This window comes from Miniopterus schreibersii (genome assembly GCF_964146895.1).
Source record: "Miniopterus schreibersii genome assembly, chromosome: 4".
NCBI classification, from domain to species: domain Eukaryota; kingdom Metazoa; phylum Chordata; class Mammalia; order Chiroptera; family Miniopteridae; genus Miniopterus; species Miniopterus schreibersii.
This window is the reverse complement of record NC_138105.1, coordinates 94231354-94252209: the sequence shown is the minus strand read 5'-3', so window position 1 is coordinate 94252209 and position 20856 is coordinate 94231354. Positions and strand designations below refer to the sequence as shown.

General features: G+C 55.4%; 1 protein-coding gene across 1 annotated transcript in view; it reads left to right on the top strand.

Moving 5' to 3' along the window:
- Nucleotides 1–20856, top strand: part of SLIT3 (slit guidance ligand 3) — a 528596-nt gene that overhangs the window by 411729 nt on the left and 96011 nt on the right. Inside the window, exons 8-10 of the mRNA XM_081135280.1 lie at nt 596–759; nt 9293–9434; nt 19124–19195. Coding sequence (XP_080991406.1) covers nt 596–759; nt 9293–9434; nt 19124–19195 — 378 coding nt within the window. The remainder of the gene's footprint in view (nt 1–595; nt 760–9292; nt 9435–19123; nt 19196–20856) is intronic.

The following is a 20856-nucleotide window of genomic DNA, read 5'->3' as shown; positions in this document are numbered from 1 at the left end:
TTCTCTCCTGCCCTGCTCAACCTGACTGGCGCACTCGGTGGTACTGGTTTGGGGCTCGCCAGGATTACACACCCCCGGGGCGGTCATTAAAAGGACACTTAGGGAGAGAAAGAAAGTCTAAAAGTCCCTCAGCTCTCAGCCCCAACGCCACCACTGACTGGGACATTGAGACTGAGAAGCTGTTCCAAGCCATAATAACTCGTAATAGCCCAAGTAATGAAATCTACGTCTGAGCCACCCCTGTGGAAGTTTGACTCGGATCAGGACCGTCGCTGTAAACAATGTCACTCCCCCTCCTGTGCGCTGAGGCTTCCTTGAGTGAGAGAGAAGAGTGTGGGATGACTATTAAGAAATAGAGAATGGATCAGAACCCTGGAGGCACCCATGAGCTGTGGCCTGCATACGAAAGTGACTGTCCTTTGTGGGTTGGCCGTATCAGGGTGGGGGCTCCTGTGTTAGTTCATAGAGCAGAGGGACGTGCTCCCCGGGGCTCCTGAGGGTTAGCACGCTCCATAAAGGGGCAAAGCGGTTTGGCCCAGTGTGTTCAGCCAGTGGCAGCGGTGACAGTGTTTCCCCCTGTCCCTCCCTCTCCCAGGCGCCTCCACTCCAACCACCTGTACTGCGACTGCCACCTGGCCTGGCTCTCGGATTGGCTGCGACAGCGGCGGACAGTTGGCCAGTTCACCCTGTGCATGGCGCCGGTGCACCTGAGGGGCTTCAACGTGGCAGATGTGCAGAAGAAGGAATACGTGTGCCCAGGTGAGGCTGCCCCACCCATAGGCTCTCCCTGACCTGGGCGCACACCCCGGACCAGTGCTTGGTGCGGAGCCCCCTAGGTGACCCCAGCACCCTGTGGCCACTTAAAGAACTCGGGTGTCTTGAGGGGTTCCAAGAAGGAAGCTTTTGTCACCTGTTCAAGGAAAAGTCTCAGGGAACTCATGAATTGCTTTCTGTTGAGCTTCGTAGCTCATTTGTGCTGAGAAACCTCACACTTTTTGTACGTCAGCATTCGGTAAACACGTTCCTGGCATCCCATCGCTTATAGAAATTGGGAGGCAGGATAAGGGAGGCCTTGGGGTCAGCCCGTGTGGCTGGAAATCTAGCTCTGCCCCTCACTATGGTGTGCCTCTGGCAGGTCGCCTAGCATGTCTGCAAAAGGGAAATAATAATAGTACAGAACTCGAGGGATGGGTGGGAGGACTGGATGAAGGAATGCGTGTAAAGCACTTAGCATCACACACGGTACTTGGTAAGAGCTATTAGCGGAGCTTAATTATTAGAGTTTAGCAGGGCTACAGAACGTGCTGAGCAAACATGAGCGTTTGATCTGTGGGCATCTGACGTGTAATGGGGCAGATTGCCGTGTGGCCCAGAGCACAGAGCTGTGCACAGACATGAGGCAGCACGGAGAGAGCTTCCCAAAGGAGGGAGGGGCTTTTAAACCGAGCCCCGAATTTGCCTGCGTGCTCACTTTTCACTGGCACCCTCCTGGCCCACCAACTCTCCCTTTTCTGGTGCAAAAATAGTAGAGCTAATCCCTTGATTTTCTAAAAAAAAAAAAGAGGGCTTTCCCAGAGGCATTCCTGACACCCAGGAGCCCAGTCCCGGAGTGGGGCCCAGCAGCCTCTTAAGGCTGATGCTGGGGAGTCGGGTGCAGGAGGAACAAAGTGAGGGAGCTTGGACAGGCGGGGTTGTATTTCTCGCTTTCTTGACCGTCGCTGTTATCGGTGTTGAGAGGGTGCTGAGCCAGCACGTGCTGCGGGGCCCAGGGTGACCAGGGGTGCAGATCGGCCCGTGTCACTCTTAGGCAGCATTTGCAACATAGTAAGAGCTTTCCAGGAATCCAACCGCATCTCGCTCTCTGCTGCTCCTTCCTGTCACATTACTACTTCATCAAGTTCTTCATTATCCAAAAGCATCCGAACACGTCTGGGAGCAGCACCTCGATAATCTCCTAGAGACGCCCACTTGGAAATCGCGTCCCATCACACTCACTTAATAAAACCGTTTATCACCGAGCACCAAACTCAAATATGGCGACTGTAATTACAGTGATTATTAGGCGGAGAATACAATATCGGCGAAGTGCCAGCGAAAGAAATAATTACAGAGTGCAGGAGTCATCCGAGAGCTAACGCGGAAAACTCATTAGAGAAAATGTTAAAACATCACCGTAGGTGGTGCCAAGTTTAATCCGTGCGGAACGCGAGCCCCGCTCCCGCACGAAAGCGCCTTCCCGTCTGAGGCGTGGCCAGGATCCGAAACCCGGGGGTCAGGCTGACCCTCGTACGTCCCGGATCTGCCAGCACCCCGAATCTCCCTCCTCTGAAACGCTAGATCTCCCAGGCAGGTAATGGTCACCTGGAGGCATCCTTCTAACCTCCCTGTTTATAGCAACTGGGCCCTGTGGCATCCCTGCGGCTTCTTGGTGTGAAGCCGGTTGTCTTCTAAGGACATGAGAATTTAGTCCGCAGACTCTGGACATGAATATGCTATTGATCTCCACCCTCCCACCATGGTATGAATTTAGGGGAGCACCCTATTGGGGCTCCTACCCATGAGGGATTCTTTAGGTGCTTCCCAGGCTCTCATGAGTTAAAAATAGAATGCTGTGCAGGGCCACTTTCTGGGAAGGTCAAAGGCAGATTTACTGGTCTGAGGGGGGAGCTGGCGTATTGAACATCCACAACGGATGAACCACCGCCGTTATTAGTGGGGTGCAGGACTGCCACCTTCTCCAAAACGTGCTATCTCGTTGATAACTGTTCAAGGTCATTTGTGAGGCTGTGATAAAAGGTGCCAGAGGAAGCAGCAGGGAGCAGGACTCGGGCTGTGCACACCAAGGAGGTCAAAGAGAAGCGCTGTTTTCTTGGGCTGACCACCCCACACACACACCCCGGGGGGTGTAGGCCCCACCCCACGGCAGAGCCCAGCGAGGCACCTGGATGAAGGGTTTTGTTCAGACCTGACTGCAGTTGTTTTAGCTCCTCGCTTAAGCTATTCCGCCAATAACTTGAGGAAGACTTCAGTCAAGAACGGGGGTGAGACAGAACATCTCTTTAAAAGTAGAGGTTATCTGCTCAGGAGGAAAGAAAGACACGGGGCACCAATTAAGCCATCCCCGCACGTAGCTCCATCACCGGTGGCCCCTGTCACAGCAGCATCAGAAGCCTCCCTGGGCCCGAGACGGTATCGGAAAATCCGTCAAACACGGGGCTGCAGAGACAGGCAAGAGCTTTCTTCTCCCCGCCTGTGAGGCCCTGCCCGCCCGAGTCCCCGATATCTCCCTTTGAATTAAACGCAGCTGCCTGGCGCCCGGCTCCTCTCCCGGAAGCCCTGGCGACGGGCTCCTTATCACCCCAGCCAGCCAGGACCCGCCAGCAGCGCGCTGCGACGAAATCCCTCTCTGTCAGCTGCACCCTTCCCATCGAAGGCGTCTGTTCTGTTCCCTCTGGGGAAGCAGCTGGGAATTTTTCACCGGGGTGAGGGACTCTACCTCGTTCTATTTTCTTGTAAGGTTTTTTCCTGTGATCTACAGCTGGACTGCTCGGCTGCCTTCAGCTAAAGCTGCAGTGACTTCTCCGTTAGCTTTTCTTGATTCAAGAGGGAGGCCAGGGCCCGGGACTAGGAGAGTCCGCGTCCCTCCTTCGTGCGCCCGAACCAGGCTGGGACGGGATCTGCGTTCACGCCACAGCCCAGAGGAAGGGTTCTGCGCTGGCTGTCACCTGGCTCACGTTGTGTGAGTTGCAAGCTGTTGTTTTGTTTTTTTCCATCCTTACCTAACGGACTTTTCCGGGGGTTTAAACTCCAGGATTTATCTTCCATGTGTCAATTTTCTGGCACCTTCATCTGAGAAAGTGTTTATCAGTCACTCTTTGTGAATGAAAGGGATCAGGTCAGCATTTGGCCTCCTGAGCCAATCGCCTCTTTCCTTAAACATCTTTGAACTCGCCGGGTGGTCCACCCACGTCCCACACGTCTGCCCACGGCCTTTGAATGTGAGATGTCTCCTCATGAAAATTAACCATGTCTTCTAGTAATAAGGGGCCTCTCAACAAACATATTCTCATTTGTTATTAAAAATGAAATAGGTGCATCTCCCTGGAAACAAGAAACTTTCCCCTTCTTTATTTTTTCCCTAATTTGGGACCAGTTACTAACTATAAAGATAATTAAGGTAAGCCTGACTGGCCGCCCGTCTCCTTAGGAGGTTTTAATTAAAACACCATAATTGGACATTGCCAGAATGAGATTATTAGGTTTATAGCCAGTCCCAAAATTATCATGCCTCTGGTATTTAAATCTAGTTCATTTATATTCTCGCCATAATTGCTCGAGTCCCATTGTCATCACAGCCTGTTGTTGGCGTTTGAGAGGCCAGAGGCCAACAGGGATGTTTAATTTGAATGCTGGAATTAATTTATTTCCACACGCTCACAAGGCCATCGGAGTTTTCGACTCCGTGCTCTCTGCTGGGTGACGTTCTCTTTAAAGACAAAGAAATAAGCGCGTCTCCAGCACGGGGTGCCCGGCCACCCCACCGTGGCTCACACACCGTGCCACCTCCCGAGGCCCCGAGGCTCTGAGGGCCTTCGACCCATGGCAACGGAGGGAGGCGTTTGGGCGGCCTGTCTGGCAGCAGGGATGGTAAGAATAGCATCTTGGGCAGTTTGCTTAACCCTCCGATCCGCCTGTTTCCTCATCAGTCTAATTGGATTAATACCAACAGAGCCTCCATCAGGGGTTTACGAGGATCCAGTGGGATCACATACACACAGCCCGTGACGCAGTATCTGGCACGTAGGAAACACTGTATAAACCTTAGCTGCTTGGATGAGAATGGTGGTCATTTTGAGCTTGGCCCCCGCCGTGTCCTTGGGCAAGAACTCTCTCGGGGCTCCAGCTTCCTCACCATCCCCACGGCCCTTTCTGGGCCGAAGTTCAGTGACCTTTGCTCCGCTCATCCGGGCAGAGAAGCGAGGGCCTTTCACTTTCAGTGTCACGATGATCATCCCCACGTGCCAACTCGGAGCACAAAGATGAAGGGGAGGCTGGGCCCGAGCCGCCTCCCTGGTCATCGGGCCGCCTTTCCCGCCTCTCGGGGTGAGAGCGGGAGCTGTGCGGTCAGCAGAGACAGGATACCTGTGCCCCGTCCAGGCTGCGATCACGGCGCCCTCCCCGTGAGAGCTCAGGCTGGGAACGTGCTCCTGCCCTCTCGGTCACTGAGTGCCCCCCTTTCCTCCCGTTGGGCACGGAGGCGGCTCCGGCTCCGGATGGAAGTTCCAGAGCTGCAGTGGCGAAGGAGGAAAGGTGGGCCAGGCCCAGAGGGAGACAGGTGCCTGCCCCCATCCCCATCCGTCTCCCTGTCCTGGACGAGAGCATCCTCCTGCCTCGGTGCAGCAGCCTCTTAGTGCCACCGGGAGGGCTGCAAGGGCAGAGCTCGGGCACTGATTTAAAAAGGAAGACGGCAGAGCAAGGCCACCTGCACTCCCAAGTTCATAGCCGGACACCTGAGGAAGTCAATGCAGGGCTCTGTGTGCTGGCCCAGCATCAGCTCAGATTCAAGGGAGACAAGCGGCAGGCTCGCTCGAGGACAGTGAGGATTCCTGGGCCCCGTGCGGACACGTGATGCAGCGGGAACACACACGTGCATGCGGCAGGCACATGCCCAGACGGTCCCTCCCATGGAAGTTGTATAGAGACTCTCCCTATCCTGATATAAAAGCTCCATTCCCAGTCCTCTCCACTTCTCAGCTTGTCATCATAGCATTCGCTGGGTAGAAAGACAGGTGCTTCCTCACTGTGTCCCCTTGGAAAGCCACCGCCCCCTTCCCTAACCCGCCACCCTCATACGTGTGGACAGGAAAGGCTGGGAGCGGTGGACTTGCTGGCAGAGTTGGGTGGAGGGCCTGGGACACCCTGACCATGTAGGTGAGCAAGCTGGCGACGGGGACAGTGGCCTTGGCCAGCACTGAGAGTTGTGGCAGAAGCCTGTGACTTCAGGCCGGAGATGGACAGGAGAGTCCCATCTCCCTACTCTGGCTGATCCTGGCCACCAGAGGCCCAGGGCTCTCAGTACTCAGGGGGCCTCCCCCAGCGCCCTTCCCGAAGGAGCTCTCACCTCTGTAGCCTGGTGACATTCAGCCCCCACGTCTGCAGGGCTTCTGGGCCAATTGCTCTGACTCCCCCGGGGTGTGTTTATTAAGTCAGTGTTCTGTGCCAAGCCCTGTTTTAGGCACTGGGGGTCTCACAGGATTGAGGCAGACAAGGTCGCCGGCCTGGTAGAACTGACATTCTAGACGCTGTCTGTTCAGAGACAGAGGGCCAAGGCTCTGCCGTCACAGCCCAGAGGCCCAGTGGAAGGGGCTCGGCCCGTCAGGCACCGACCGGGGAGAAAGGTCCCAGGGAGAACGAAGCCACCCTTCCAGCCCACCTCCGGCCTGCAGTGTTTGTTTCAGCAGCAGAGTGATGTCCTCACCGTGCGAACGCCTGGCTGGGGAGCTGCCAGCGGGATGCTCCGAGGCTATAATTACCTCTCTGAGTAATTAGAGGTGTTGTTAGTGACCTTGTTAAGGAATCTTTTCCACAGCCTTTTTTAAAAAGCCTTGGCAACATCCTTTGAACTGTAGCACACGCTGCCTACCGCGCAGAGCCACCCGGCGAAGGCCAGCGCCTTCCAGAGGACCAAGGCTGCGGCCTGGGTCTGGTTCGAACGGAGCCAACTCCAGCACCGACGTCCCAGGGAGCGCCTGTGAGAAACTCCATTTCAGAACTTCCTGGTACCCATATGAGCCCTCGAGTATAAGGCCTTCCTCCCCCCTTTCTTCCGAAACACCCCAACTAAGTAATGCTGTGACAGATCAAAAGAGGGACAGCCCTTCGATACCTTCCGTCTCAGTGGGTGGACGTGCAGGAGCTCAGGCTGCGGACCTGCGAGGCCCTGACATTTCCCCAGCAGGAAGCACTGGGGTCTGGCCATGGTCCCTGGTGCTGCCATGTGCACTTGCCCCTGGGCCTGAAGGGCCAGGCCTGGCAGTTCTCTTTGGGGAGCATCGTCTGCACTTTAAAAGCCCTGACATCTGAAGTCACACGTCCCACCTCCCTGGGATGTGGGTGAGGGCATGGGAGCCTCACACTCATAGATCCTCTTTGCCACCTGCTAAGACAGGTGCCGCCGAAGAGGGAAAGGTGCTGGGAGGTGTCGTATTCCTGCTTTCGTTTTCTAAAGAACAGGAATAGTTGGCCTTTGGACCCAGAAAGACCTTCAGAGGCCTGCAATCCAAAATCCTTATTCCCTAAGATGGTAGCAGAAAAGCTCAGGGGGACACGATGGCTTGCAGACAATCAGTAATAGTATTAATAAGAAAAATAACATTAACAACAGCAAGCATTACTAGGCTCTGACTCCGTGCTGTGCACTCCGTTAAATACTTCACGTGCATTAATTTCCTTTACCTTCCCAACAGTACCATGCTATGAAATAAGCATTGCTATTTTCCCCCATTATACAGATGGGGAAACTGAGGCACAGGGACAGAAGGATGAGACGACAGAACTTGGATTCACATTGAGGCAGTGGGACTCCGGAGCCCACGCTCTCAGCCACACACTCTCTTCTCCCTGGTCTGAGGCTTTGACAGGCTGGCTGGCTCTCTAGGTTGCCATTTTCTCAGAAATATAAAGACTCTCCCTGTTTGGGACAAAGCCAGGGTCACCTCTCTCTCTCTAAGAGAATGAATGTTGCAGTTGGGGATTTTAGTGTAAGTCATCATCTCTCTGGCATTTTCCATGGTCTTCGCTGGATCCACTAATGTGACACTGGAGAGTTTAAGTCCTTGTATCCTAGACAAGAGTATTTTTTTTAAATGTCCAGCTAAGAGGATGCTTTTTAAATGTGTGTGTGTGTGTGTGTGTGTGTGTGTGTGTGTGTGTGTGTGAAGGTGGCATTTTTGGAGGGCAAGGTAAACCTTCCAAATTAAGCCACAGGCATCAATTTGAGTCTCTGCAGAAGGACCACCCCCGGGCATGGGGACTATGAGCATGGAGCGCAGACCCTCCACTTTAAGTCTCACTCAGTGTCCGAAGGAGGACGCGCCCCAGGGCCTGTCAGTCAGTCCTCTGACTCAACCGCAATAACTGGACCCACTCGGCTTCCCAGACTCAGCTTCTCCCGTGGACAGAGGCCAAACTCAAGTCAGTCTTCCCTGCGGACAGTTTCTGTGTTTCGAGTTTCCCCTCCAGCAAGACCTCCCAGGCGGACGTTTCATGCCCAAGCAGGGAGGTCTGCAGAGCCAGTCTGACCTGGCCTTGCCGTGCCGGATGCAGCACGCGTGGGACACGGTCCTGGGAGGGCCACTGGCTTGACTCTGCCTTTTGGGCCATGACATCCACACTTGAAAAACTAACCTCAGGTTTGAGATTCTTGCCTCGCTTTGAAGAAGTAATCACAGCATGCAAACGTACACGATGTCTGTAAAACACTTGAGTTTTGTTCCTGTGTTAGAGTCGACGTGACCACCCCAGGAAGGGGTTACGATTCTGTGGCTCTGAACCTCGAGTTCGTTCGTGATGTGTGTCTGTCAGCATCACCTTCCTGAGTAAGGTCCTCGGATGCCATTTTCTTGGGTTTTTACCACTTTGCTTTACATTCTCACTGGTCCTCAACTGAAACAAAATTCAGAGCTGACTCCAAAATATGTAGGGACTTATTTGCCCTTTTTCTAATGCGGTAACTTCCGTTTGCATGTTCTGTGGGCATAAAAGCCGTTTGAAAGCGCCTTGGATGTCGTGGTGGTGACTCAGTGACACTTGGACAACACCAATGCCCCAGATGGGGAAATTCTGCCCCCTTTCCCCTCCCCCTGGTTCTGATAGTGGCTCTAGAAAGGAATGAAGGTGTGTCCATACTCAGCATCCAATCCCAGATAAAGCCCAAACCCTGGTGTTGTCCAGACATTGGGTGCCTGAGACAGCAGTCCCAGTGTCAGCTCTCTGCATATTTCCATGCGTGACTAACTCAGGGAGCAACTCTTTCTCTAAACGACTGGGATGATGGGCTGACAGCAGGTGGAACAATCCAGAAATAGTCAGGTCAAGGTCAGAATCTCTCCTCTTGGCTGACTCTGTAGCCAGTGGCAGCTGTGCCTCCGAGATGAGGGCAGTGTCGGCCAGCGATGATTTTCAGGTACCTCATCAGGGGATGCCGCCTCGTTGGGGAGCTGGCGAAGGGGCGCAGGGGCCCGGGCGGCTCCTGACGCTGACATGAGCTGACCGTTGTGTTCTGGCCCCGCAGGCCCCCACTCGGAGCCTCCAACCTGCAATGCCAACTCCATCTCCTGCCCTTCGGCCTGCACTTGCAGCAATAACATCGTGGACTGTCGGGGGAAGGGCCTGACGGAGATCCCCGCCAACTTGCCAGAGGGCATCGTCGAAATGTAAGTGCCCTGTCTGCCACCCCCTGTCACAGCCAATTCTCCAGCGAGTGGAGCTGACTGTTAAAAACACTCGGGAGTCTCTGTGCTATCCTTCCAGGCTTTCCCAGGAGTGAGAGCCCAGTGGCCAAGAGCGTAGACTCCAGAGCACAGTCAGTAAACTATGGCCCATGGGCCTAATATGCCCACCGCCTGTTTGTGTAAATAAAGTGTATTGGGACACAGCCGCACTCATTTGTTTACAAATCGTCTATGGCTGATCTAGGAAGGCAGGAGTGAGTCGCTATGACAAAGGAGCTTATGCCCCAGCAGCCTAATGTCCTAACTGGTCCTTTATAATGGAATTTTTGCCTGTCCCTGTCCTGGAGTCACCCTGTGATTAAATCTTGGCTCCACCGTTTAGTAGCGGGGTGACTTCGGGAAAAATAATTCCTCTTTTTTCATCTTTAGTGTTCTTATTTATAACAATGTGGTCATCGTAGTATTCTCAAAGGGTCACTGTGAAAACTGAATGACATACTGAGTGTAAGGACTTAATACAGCCCTCGGCTCACGGGCAAGTGCTCTGGAAGGTGGTGGTTGTGGGGAGCATGCGAATGATGAACTGATTTTATAGCCGCCCTTATCTGAGCTCTTGGTCATTTCAAATCAGATTATCGCCCTCCAGACTGATCTTCAGGCGGAGACAAGATTGTGCGTGTTTGTGTGTGTGCACTGATGTCCAAATTTCTAGGCGAATGCGTTTGCCCACGGAGCTCAGTCTTGTCCTCTCCTCCCTCACGCCTGAGAAAACGGCCCGAGTCTCATTCTGGATTGAGTAGAGGGTCAGTCAGCACTGGCCCCGAGATCACTCTTGACGTGACAATAATTGTTTTCGCTTTCTGCATTCACCTTTAGGTGGCTTTATTAAAAACACGGTTAGTCAAAAACCCTCCACCTGAAAACATCATTAGAGAAAATCCCTCGAAATAAAAGGCACACGTTTCCCTCGCCTGGCTGCTTCATCACCTCCCCGCCCTCCCCCTCGCATGCCCTGTGCTCCCAACACAGTCCAAGAGATGACTCTCGTTCATGCGTTCGTGTAACAGCCATCTAGCGTGAGCTCACTGTGTTCCAGTCATTGTTCTGTGCTTGGGGAGCATCAACCAGTAGACAGGATTTCTGCTTTTATGGTGCTCACACTCTAGAGTTAAAAACAATAAACAAAGCAAAGTAAATCAGATAACGTACTAGAAGATGACAGGTTCTATAGAGGACAGTAAAGCGAGGAAAGGATTTGAAGTACATGAGACAGAAAAAACAGGCGACTGTCTGGAGGAAGAGTGTAGCCAGGAGAGAGCAGCAGGCGCAAAGGCCCTGAGGTAGGAGGGTGCCTGGGGAACCAGAAGGCCAGCGCGGAGTAAACACAAGGGAGACTGTTAGGGGATGAGGTCAGAGGGTAAGACGGGACAGATCGGGGGGAGGTGGGCATTTTAAGGAGTTTGGCTTCACCCTGATTGGGATGAAAAGAAATCTATGACTTACAACAGTGGAGCTTTCGTTTCTTCTTTCCCCATCTGCTTTGGCAGCTTTTCTCTGATTCCCTTTAACACTTTCTCTCCCAGCCCCCGTGGGTGCAGGCCATGCCTCCACACCCTTCCCGTAGTCAGGAGCTAGTTAGCAAAGTGTCCCTTTGACCTGACATCCACGCCTTCTGTGGCCTTCAACCACCTTCGCCCCGTCCTGCTGGCCTCCTTTCAGCAAGAATCGGCGACGAGTCCCCTTCGTGTTTACCATGACCCTCCTTCGCGCCTGTGGCCCATGGCGCTAGCCCTGAAGAGCCCCCCTTCGTGGAATGCCCGTAGGCCTCGCCGCCTCTGCTCACCCGCCCTGCCCATTCTTGCCCTTACCCGCTTCTCTTTCCGCACTCCTTCCCCTTCGCTCTTTCTCCCTCTCGATTCCTCTCCCCCTTCTCTCCCCACCCCACCCATGGTCTTTCTACTGCTCTTCCCAGCCCCCCTCCTCTGTCCACCCAGCCAGCCCTTTGCTGTTCTCTCTAAGAGCCCTCCCCCTGCCCTGTCTGTCATGCCGGGGTGGGCCCTGGCCTTCCCAAGGTGGGTGGATGTTCAGGACAGGATTCCTGCCAACGGTCATGTCATTTCAGATTCCCATAGATCACTCCTCTCTCCCCACCATCTGCCAGGTCTTCCCTTTGGCAGGCACAGATTTTCCCTTGGCCAGGTCTCAAACCACAGCCCGATGGAAGAGGCCAGCCTAGGCGGTCAAGCCATAACCATTGACCCCTGCCCACCCCGACTCAGGAGCTCCGAGCTGCCACCATCCTCTCCTGCCCCTCATCTCTAAACCTCGGGGGCACACAGCTCAGGTGTCGGAGAGACACTGCAGGTGTCCACGTGGGAGGCAGGGTGATGCAGACCAGGCCATACCTGGGCTGTCGAGCTTACGTCCAATTTTAAAGGGGAGATTTGCAAGCTAGAGTAGTGACTTCCAAAAGGCTTCCTGATTATTGCTGATTTTTTTCTGAGTTGGGGTACAGTGAGAAAAACAAGACCAACATGATGTTTTTCAATTGAGCAAAAATATTCAATTTAAAGGAGGGTACTTTATTTTAAATTCCTAGACATCCTTATTCTGTTATTGTTGCTATTAAAAACACCCTTTATTTTATAAAATTATGGCCATTGAAAGCAGAATATGTGTGAGCGTGTATGTGTGTGTTAAATATGTTTAATTATATGTATAATTATATAATTATAAGCACATATTTCTATATAAATATGTATTATATGTGGCACACAGAGAGAGATTGCCTTAATTGGCAAAATACAAGGTCTTTAATCACCTAGCCTATGAAATCCAAAACTCCGGGAATGACCAACCTAGCAAAAGTGTTTCTAAAAATAAGCCACCACAAACAACAGCCAGGTTCTTAAGAGCGTAGACCGTGGATTCAGGGAAACCCACGCTCTGTCTGCAACCCTGACTTTTAGCCGTTGGCAAATAACCTTTCTGGGTCTTGGTTTTCTCAACTGAAAAAATGCAGAGGCTAACTAACGGCACCTTCTTAATGATACGTGAGTGGATGCTGTGAAATGCTGAGCACCGGGTCTGGCCCATGAGCTAAACTGCGTTGGCAACAATCGCCGTTACTTTACTGCTACTTTTAGGAGGCATGGTGAGGGGTTAGAAACCATATCATAGGTGCTGGAGCTACCGCACAAGAAGTCCCTCCATAAGCCGGGTCAGTTCTTTGAAGGTTAAGGTGGAGAGAATAGGTTCAAGAGCTGGACTGGCCACTTGCATGATGAACTGAGCCTGGCAGTAGCTCATCTCCATGCAAATATACGCGGACATGCCAGTGAGGCTGCCCTGCCTCGGGGCGCCCAGGGCCCCCCAGACAGGCCGCCCCGCTTCCCGGGCTGCGCCTGCCCCATCCTCCTGTGATGAGATGCAGTTGAGACATCAAAGGCAGAGACTGTGGTTACGGGGTCCTGGAGAGAGGGCTCCGAGGGGAAAACCGGCTTGTTCCTAAAGGCAGCCAAGCCCGTGCCCGGGGACCTGTGTGTTGGCTCAAAAGTCTTTCAAGCCGCTGAAATGCATCGTCTCTGCAGTGCGAGGAGACCAGCAGATGGGGGAGGCTGGCAGGTGAGGGAAAGGGGCGCAACGAGTGAGACTGCAGGCTGCACCCCAGGATGGGTAGGAAGTGTCTGCCTTATCAAGCCAGTCAGCCGAATGTGACTTTTTCTATCAAGCGTCCCGCCTCCTGTTGATAGCCACCCATTCAACCCGCATTTCTCCTTCCTCCCTGGGGATGCGCGGCGCCAAGTCAGACTCCATACTCCCTACGCGCAGTTCGCAGCTAGTGGTGATGCCCTGAACTCGGGAGGGTTCTGCGCTCCCCCACATTTGGGGTGGGGGGAGGCTATCGCTCATGCAAAGCAATCTGGCAGGCTCTTTCAGATTCTTTTCAAAGCCAGAGCAGCTCAGAGGAGCATGTTCTGGTCTCCCCACACGGCAGAGCCAGTTCCTCTAAAAATAGCTTTCTTCCCGATAACCCACGGTGAGACGGCTCGCCGCAGATTTTCCTCGAAACCGAGCTCCCATCCGCGGGACTGTTCCCGCCGCTCCTCAGCGTTTCTCTGAACCAGCTCCAGCCTCCAGCAGGGATGGGTTCTGGGAAGAGCCAGAGGCCCCCATGTTCCTCTCTTCTGTCATCTTCAGTCCCCCCCCCCCCGGGCCCTCGAGGCTGCAGAGGGACCATCTGTCCTTGAAGCCCCATCTCAGTCTCTGTCCCGCCTTCTTCCATGTTCGCTCCATACCCCACACAGGGTCAGCCACTGTCTCGCGCCCCCCGCCAGGGCAGGTGGGTGTATGCGGTGGAGACCGGCTGGGATGGGCTTAAGGGCCAAGTCAAAATGAAAGCATCTAGGGGGAAAGTCACCCCGCTTTTCACCCAGCCGCACCTCAACCCTGTTGTTGATCTGGGGTGGGGAGACAGCCGCTTAGCAGAAGCAAATATCCCCCCCCCCCCCAGCCACCACCCATTATACTGGTCAGCAGGGGATTTGAGAGAGAGAGAGAACTGAAAATCAGAACCCAGAGAGCAGCCAGCAGAGCAAACGGGCCGAAGGGCTCTGGGGCCCCCCGACATCGGTGATCCAAAGACGTTCCGAGAGCTGCAGGTTTCTGCAGGCCGCCGGGTGGAGGGAGGGGCGGGGTGGGGTGGCGGCAGGTGCCCAGCAGAGTAATTAATAACAGAGCCTGGGGGTAAATCATCCCGGTGGGAACCCCGGTCCCGCCTCTCACGTGGGGCACCTTTCTTTAGCATCTCCTGCGCCACCCAGTTCCCCCTGTGAAAACTAGATCTTTCCCATGAAGATTAGATAACGTAACGTACAGAAAGCAGTGCAATGTTTGGAATCTAAATGGAATCTGAAAAGAAAACACGTGAGCACAGGTACACATAGCTGACGCGAGAGAATGATTAGGCTCAGGCTCCCATTCCGTTTATTCTTCACTTTTTCTGAGATGAAGAAAAAGCCCCCTGTCGGCGGCGTCTGAGCACGTGCACGCGAGAGCAGCCTTGGCCCCGCGTCCGCACCCCTGTCCCCTGTAGGTGACGCCGGGCGTTCCGCGAGGCAGCCCAGCAACGGCTCGGTCACATACGCCTCCGTTCCTCATCTCTGCCGTCAGCGAGTCTTACAGACTCGGGGGATGTCCAGGGCTCACCGCCGTTCTGAGGTCTGCCAGGGGCAAAGGTCAAGAAAGGGAGAGGCCAGGAATGTGGCCTGGACGGGAAGCCCCCCTCAGCCCTGTCCCAGCACAGGGAAGCGTCAGGGGCTGAGCCTCCGGGCTCTGCGACGTTCTCTTTCCTCTGACCTAATGGCCCCGGATGGCTTTGGGGAAGGATCGGCATGGGCCTGCCTTCCTTCCACAGGGTCTGGACATCCGAACAGGAGTTCCCAAGTCACGGGAAGACTGAGAGAGATGGGAAGGACTTAAGAATCTTTGCAAACTCTCACGAAGGTGACTTCTGGGGGAGGCAGTCGAGCCCAGGGGTTAAGAACACAGGCATTTGCCTCAGACCAATAGGTTCAAGTACCGGCTCTGCCATTTACTAGCAGCCTGGCATCAGGCAAATGGGCCTCTTTGTACCACGATTTCTTCATCCATAAAATGGGTATGCTAATACCACGTGCCTTGTAGGGCTGTTGAAGGAATAAAATGAGCCAGGGTGTGACGGGCCCTGAGTGTGACCGAAAAAGGCCTCCGTGAATGGTAGGCGTTCGTCTTTAGCGCCGCCTCGACCCCATCAGCGCCATAGCCCAGGCCAGCCCCAGAGCTTCTCTGCCAGGGGACTCGCAGCCCCTGCCAGTCTCCCTGGCACCGTGCCGACTTACATGTTGCCAGAAATATATTGTGTTTGCATGCAACAGACCATTAAGGAAGCACCAAGTAACTAGGGCAAATCAATACAGAAGGCAAATCGCCGAGACGCCCGTCAGGTGTTCCCGGTGTTTTTACTGGTGCCGAGGATGCTCAGAAGCTTGGCTTGGGTGTTCGTCTTTATGCTGGTTCTGTTAGATCAGCCGGCAGCCTGGAGGATGCGTGCCCGTTAAGGGAGACCTAGAACAGTCCTGGCTTCAGGCACGTCCCCGAGCGTGCCCGGTTCTGCTGGTGTTAATGCTGCTTTTGTCTCCACCCTGAGTGTCTGTCGGTGGGAGTGTGGAGTTCTGCGTGCTTGTTCCAGGCGGTGGGACTGGGCGCCGTGTGACAGCCACCGGGGGTGCCTGCTGCACGGAGGCCTGTGAGGGCACACGCGCCAGCCTCACCCCCTTGGTGGAGGGGCCGTCCCGCCGAGGATGAGTGAGGAGGGCGGTTGTGACTGAAAGAATGGAGACGCCCCAGTTCCGAGGGTGCCCAGCACAGCCGGCGATGAAACTGAGTGTGAGTCCCGGCCGTGGCTCTCCCTGGCTCTGCGACTCTGGCCAGGTGACCTCCCACCTCTGCGCCTGGTTCCTCGTGTTTAACGTGGGGGCGGCCATAGCGCACAGGATCTGCCTCCTAGAGGTCAAACGTTGTTAGACAAGCCTCGTGCCTCTTCCAAGAACCGGATGCACAGGAGCTCTTACTGCTGTGATTGCTGCTGCTCTGGCCTTTACTTCACGTTTAAAGTCGCTGACAATTCACAGCTACCCACCCCCCGCCCCCAGACACACTCTGACGCCCCCGGGGTGAGGTTAGCGGACGTCTCATGGCCATGGCATCTCCCTGGGGCTGGGTGTCCGGCCAGTGCCCACAGCAGCTCGAGGAGCAGGGAAACGGCAGAGAAAAGACCCTCCCCGGAGTGAGTCTTGAGAGCACAGGACGTGCAGCAGTGTCCCTGCAGGGTTAGCAGGCTCAGGTCGGAATTCTTTGTTCTTTGTTCCAAACGCACACCTTTGCCCTCTCTCTGCACACGTTATACCAGATACCTGCTTCTGCAGAGGCCCTGTGACGTCTCAGAAGGGGGGTTGGGGTCTTAGCCCCTTAGACTTTTCGGTGACTTTGGGAAAGCCGCTTCAGCCTCTGGGCCTCAGTTTCCCCTTCCTGTCACGGCAGGGCGATCGGTGGGTAGGAGCAGAGGTGGCCGTTCTGCCACCCGCCAGCTCTGTCACTCCGGACAGACTGTTTGTTCCCTCCAGGTTTTATTTCCTTCATTCACAAAATGGGGCCGCTTGCCTCGGAAGTGCCGGGGTGGGAAGAGACAATGGACATAAATCAACGCGACTCCATCAATAACAGCCCCTCCTGGGGGTAGCAGCAGACCTCGGTTCTGTGATGGACGGGCTTGAGCTGGGTTAAATCGCCAGGTGATCAACCCCCGGGGGCCAGGCATCCCTCCTGCTCTCTGACTCATCCCTCCCTCAGCCTCACACCTTCCCCAAAGCGGAGGTTAACTGGTTAGGAAGCCAGGGACAGCCAGCTGCCCTCACGCCCAGCGCCCACCTGACTGGCACGGGCTCTGGGCCCGCAGCCAGGGGCAGTGGGTCCTCTGGCAAAGCTGAGGGGGTTGCCATCGCGAACAGGCCGTGGCTGCCCCCAGAGGCGTCATCCCGCCGAGCTCCCTGGCCGCAGTGGCAGGTGAATCACAGGATTCCTGGAGAGCATTTTCCACCTGACTGGCGGCCCCAGAGACCCACAGAGCGGCTGCCTCTGCCGAGGAATCCCTGCTGAACTCTGCTTATCTGGAAAACACGAGTGTCCTTGGAACTTCTCAGTCAAGCCGCCTGCCCGAGTCTGCGGCCCGGCTGGGCGGCTGCATCCAGCACCCTGTGGCTCACCGGGAGCCAGCCAGGCCCCGTCCAGCCAGCCTGCGCCCGCGTGCCCAGCAGCGCACGCTCCCCGCCCCCTCCGGCGGGCCAGAGGCTTTCTCGGCAGACCGTGGCGGTCTCCCCGGTCAGGCCCTTCATCCTGCAGCCGAGAACGATCTGTCCCGATGCTCCCCCTCTCCTCCCCCCTTGCTCCCCGGCTCCCCCTCCCCCGGCCTGGCGAGTGATTTGTCTGTGTTATGGGCCGGCCTGACAAACCCTTCCACATTAGCAGCTGAGATGTTGTTTGAAATGGGAAAATTGCTGGCAAACTGCTCCATTAGCCGTCCCAGTAACAAATACGCCGTTGCGCCGATGAAGACGCGATCGCAGAGGCACAAATTAATACTACTGTCTCCCCCACCCCGCAGCGGGGATTACTCTTCCAGACGAATAGGTTCATCCCAGCCAGGAACACGCAGCCACGGGACAGGACGCGGCCTCGGCGGGAGCCGGTTCCTCCCGTTGCTTCCTCCTGCTCCCCCGCCACGTCCCTCCCCACGCACACCCTTTTTGTGTGTCTTCCCAGCTGAGGGTTTGGGGAGCATCCGTGCCCAGTAAGGAGGTGATGAAACGATCCGCACCTCGGAGACAAGGGAGATGGATGAGGGGGGGATGCTGAGTCCCCAGCCTGGGCGGGGGCATCATTCATCACCTCTAATAGAGAGCCTGCCTCCCGCCCAGGCCTCTTCCCCGCCGCACCTGTTCCTGGTGACAGGAAGTCATTTGAGAGACGAAAGAATGAAGAATGGAAGTGCTTGCTCGCTCCCTGTGGCCCCTTCTCTTCCACAGAGGCTCTGGGCCCCGGGCCTGCAGCAGCTCTTGTCTTCTCAGAGTAACAGGAGAGGAAGCATTTCAGGAGAGCCCGCAAGATGTTAAAGCCCTAGGTCGAGCAGCAGCCCAGGGTCTGAGTGGTCCGGTCGGGTCCCCGGGGCCTTCAGGATGTCAGGAAGCCAGTCTGATGGATGTCAGGCTGGGGGCTAAAGATGGGGGGGCTCTTTCCCCACCGTATTGGAACAGCCCCAGAGATAAATATCGAGTCATTATGCCGTACACCTGAAACTAATATAATGTCGTGTGTCAGTTACTCCTCAAAACGGAAAAGAAGCCCTGGCCTGTTTTGCTCAGTGGTTAGAGCATCAGCCCGTGGACTGAAGGATCCCGGGTTCGATTCCGGTCAAGGGCATGTACCTCGGTTGCAGGCTCGATCCCCAGCCCCAGTCGGGGCGCATGCAGGAGGCAACCAATCAATGTGTCTCTTTCCCATCGATGTTTCTCTCTCTCGCCCTCTCTCTCCCTTCCACTTCTCTGAAAAGCAACGGAAAAAATATCCTCAGATGAGAGTTAAAAAAAAAAAATTAAATAAAGAAAAGGGAAAGCAAAGCCCAGACACAAAGTCAGCATTGCCGCGCCTGCCGGTGCAGGGCCCCAGCAGCAGTGTGGCCGAGCCTGACCCGAGCAGGAACAGGCCTCCGTGTAAACATCGCCGCCCGCGGCCCACCCCTCTTCTCTGTCCCTTGACGTTTCCAGCACTCTCTTCAGTTACTTCCCGTAGCTTTTCCGAAGGAGCTGGCTGCTTCCTAAGCCCGCTTACAATAAGGAGGACCGGGACCCTCAAGGAGAGCTCACCTCTCTCTTCCAGCTCCTCCGGGGGAGCTGGACCCTGGGCAGGGTGCTCCGTGCATCAGATCACGAGCCTCTGGCTTGTACGCGGTGTTTCCTGGCCTCCTTCACACAGAACGTGTGCCGCGGGGTGCGAGAGGCCGTCCCGCCCTCCAGGCCCTCAGCAACCACCGGGTGATGGGCGGGTGGTTAACTGACTCTCTCTGCTCTGTTTCCCAGACGCCTGGAGCAGAACTCCATCAAGTCCATCCCGGCCGGAGCCTTCACCCCGTACAAGAAGCTGAAGCGAATGTGAGTTTCCCCCGGGAGAAGCGAGCCCACGTGTGTTCGGTCTGGGGGTAGCATGTCATGTGTGGTGGGCGGCCTGCTCAGTCACAGGCTGGCTGTACGGCATTCCTCCGGATCATACGCCTCTGGGACGGTTCAGTGTCAGACCTGGAATGTTCTCCTAAGTGGGGGGTACGGTCAGAGGTGTTGCATTCAGACGGCAAGGTGTAAGGGCTTTGACACCCATACACCTGGTGGGACAGGTAAGGGCCTCTCCAGCTGAAGCAAGTGAAATGGTCTGGGCGGGAGGTGGGGCTCCGTTGGCCTGAAACCCCCCATATCACCTTTTCTATCGCTCCCTGGCTTTGGAGACGTGGCCCTGTGGTGGGAGCTTCAGTGGAGAGGTGACAGTGGCCTGTTATTCTGTAGCACTGTCACCAGCATTGCTAAACCACGCGCAGTCATTCAGCAAACACTTCGAGAACGTCCGCTGTGTATAAGGAGCTGTGCTAGGGTCTGTGGACAGCCCGGTGAACTAAGATAAAGTCGCTGTCAAGGAGCTTACATATCCGAGCGGGAGAACACAGAAATTAACTTGACGAGCCCTAGAAATTGCTAAGCACTAGAAAGTAACACAGGGAGGGGAGGGGATGGGGAGTGATGGTGGGTGGGCTTCAGGAAGGTTTGCCCGTGAAGGCCTCTGTGTGCAGGTGACCTGAGTAAAGGAAGTGAGTCATGACAAGCTCGGAGGGAAGGACATGTGAAGGCCGTGGGCAGTGTGCATGGGGACTGCGCATGGGTGTTCGTGAGTGAGGAGTGTGAGTGGGGAATGTGCATGCATGGGTGTGTGTGCATGGATATGTGTTCATGGGAGTGTGTGCAAGGGGAGTGTGCAGGGGGTGTGTGCATAGGGGTATGTGCAGGGGGAGTGTGCATGGGGAATGTGCATGGGGTGTGTGCATGGGGAGTGTGCATGGGGTGTGTGCATGGGGAGTGTGCATGGGGGGGTGTGCAGGGGGAGTGTGCATAGGGGTATGTGCATGGGGAGTGTGCATGGGGGTGTGTGCAGGGGGAGTGTGCATGGGGAGTGTGCATGGGGAGTGTGCATGGGGGTGTGTGCAGGGGGAGTGTGCAGGGGGAGTGTGCATGGGGGTGTGTGCAGGGGGAGTGTGCAGGGGGAGTGTGCATGGGGGTGTGTGCAGGGGAAGTGTGCAGGGGGAGTGTGCATGGGGGTGTGTGCAGGGGGAGTGTGCATGGGGGTGTGTGCAAGGGGAGTGTGCATGGGGGAGTGTGCATGGGGAGTGTGCATGAGGAGTGTGCATGGGGAGTGTGCATGAGGAGTGTGCATGGGGGTGTGTGCAAGGGGAGTGTGCAAGGGGAGTGTGCATGGGGAGTGTGCATGGGCAGTGAGTGAGGAAGGAAGTGGTGGGGATGGTGTTGGAGAGGTGGGTGAGGCCTAGATCCCATGGATCCTTGGACTATGGTAAGAACTTTCCACTCTTTCTAAGTGAGATAAGAAGGTTCTTATCCTCCAGCTGTATCACTTGCCCATGATTATCCCCAACATCCCGCGACCACCATAACCGACATCACTGCCACCACTGCATCCTCTGAACACCTGGTGGCCCCAGACCTTCTGTCCCTTCCCTACCCCGGCAACCACTGAGAGCACCGTGGCCCTCAGC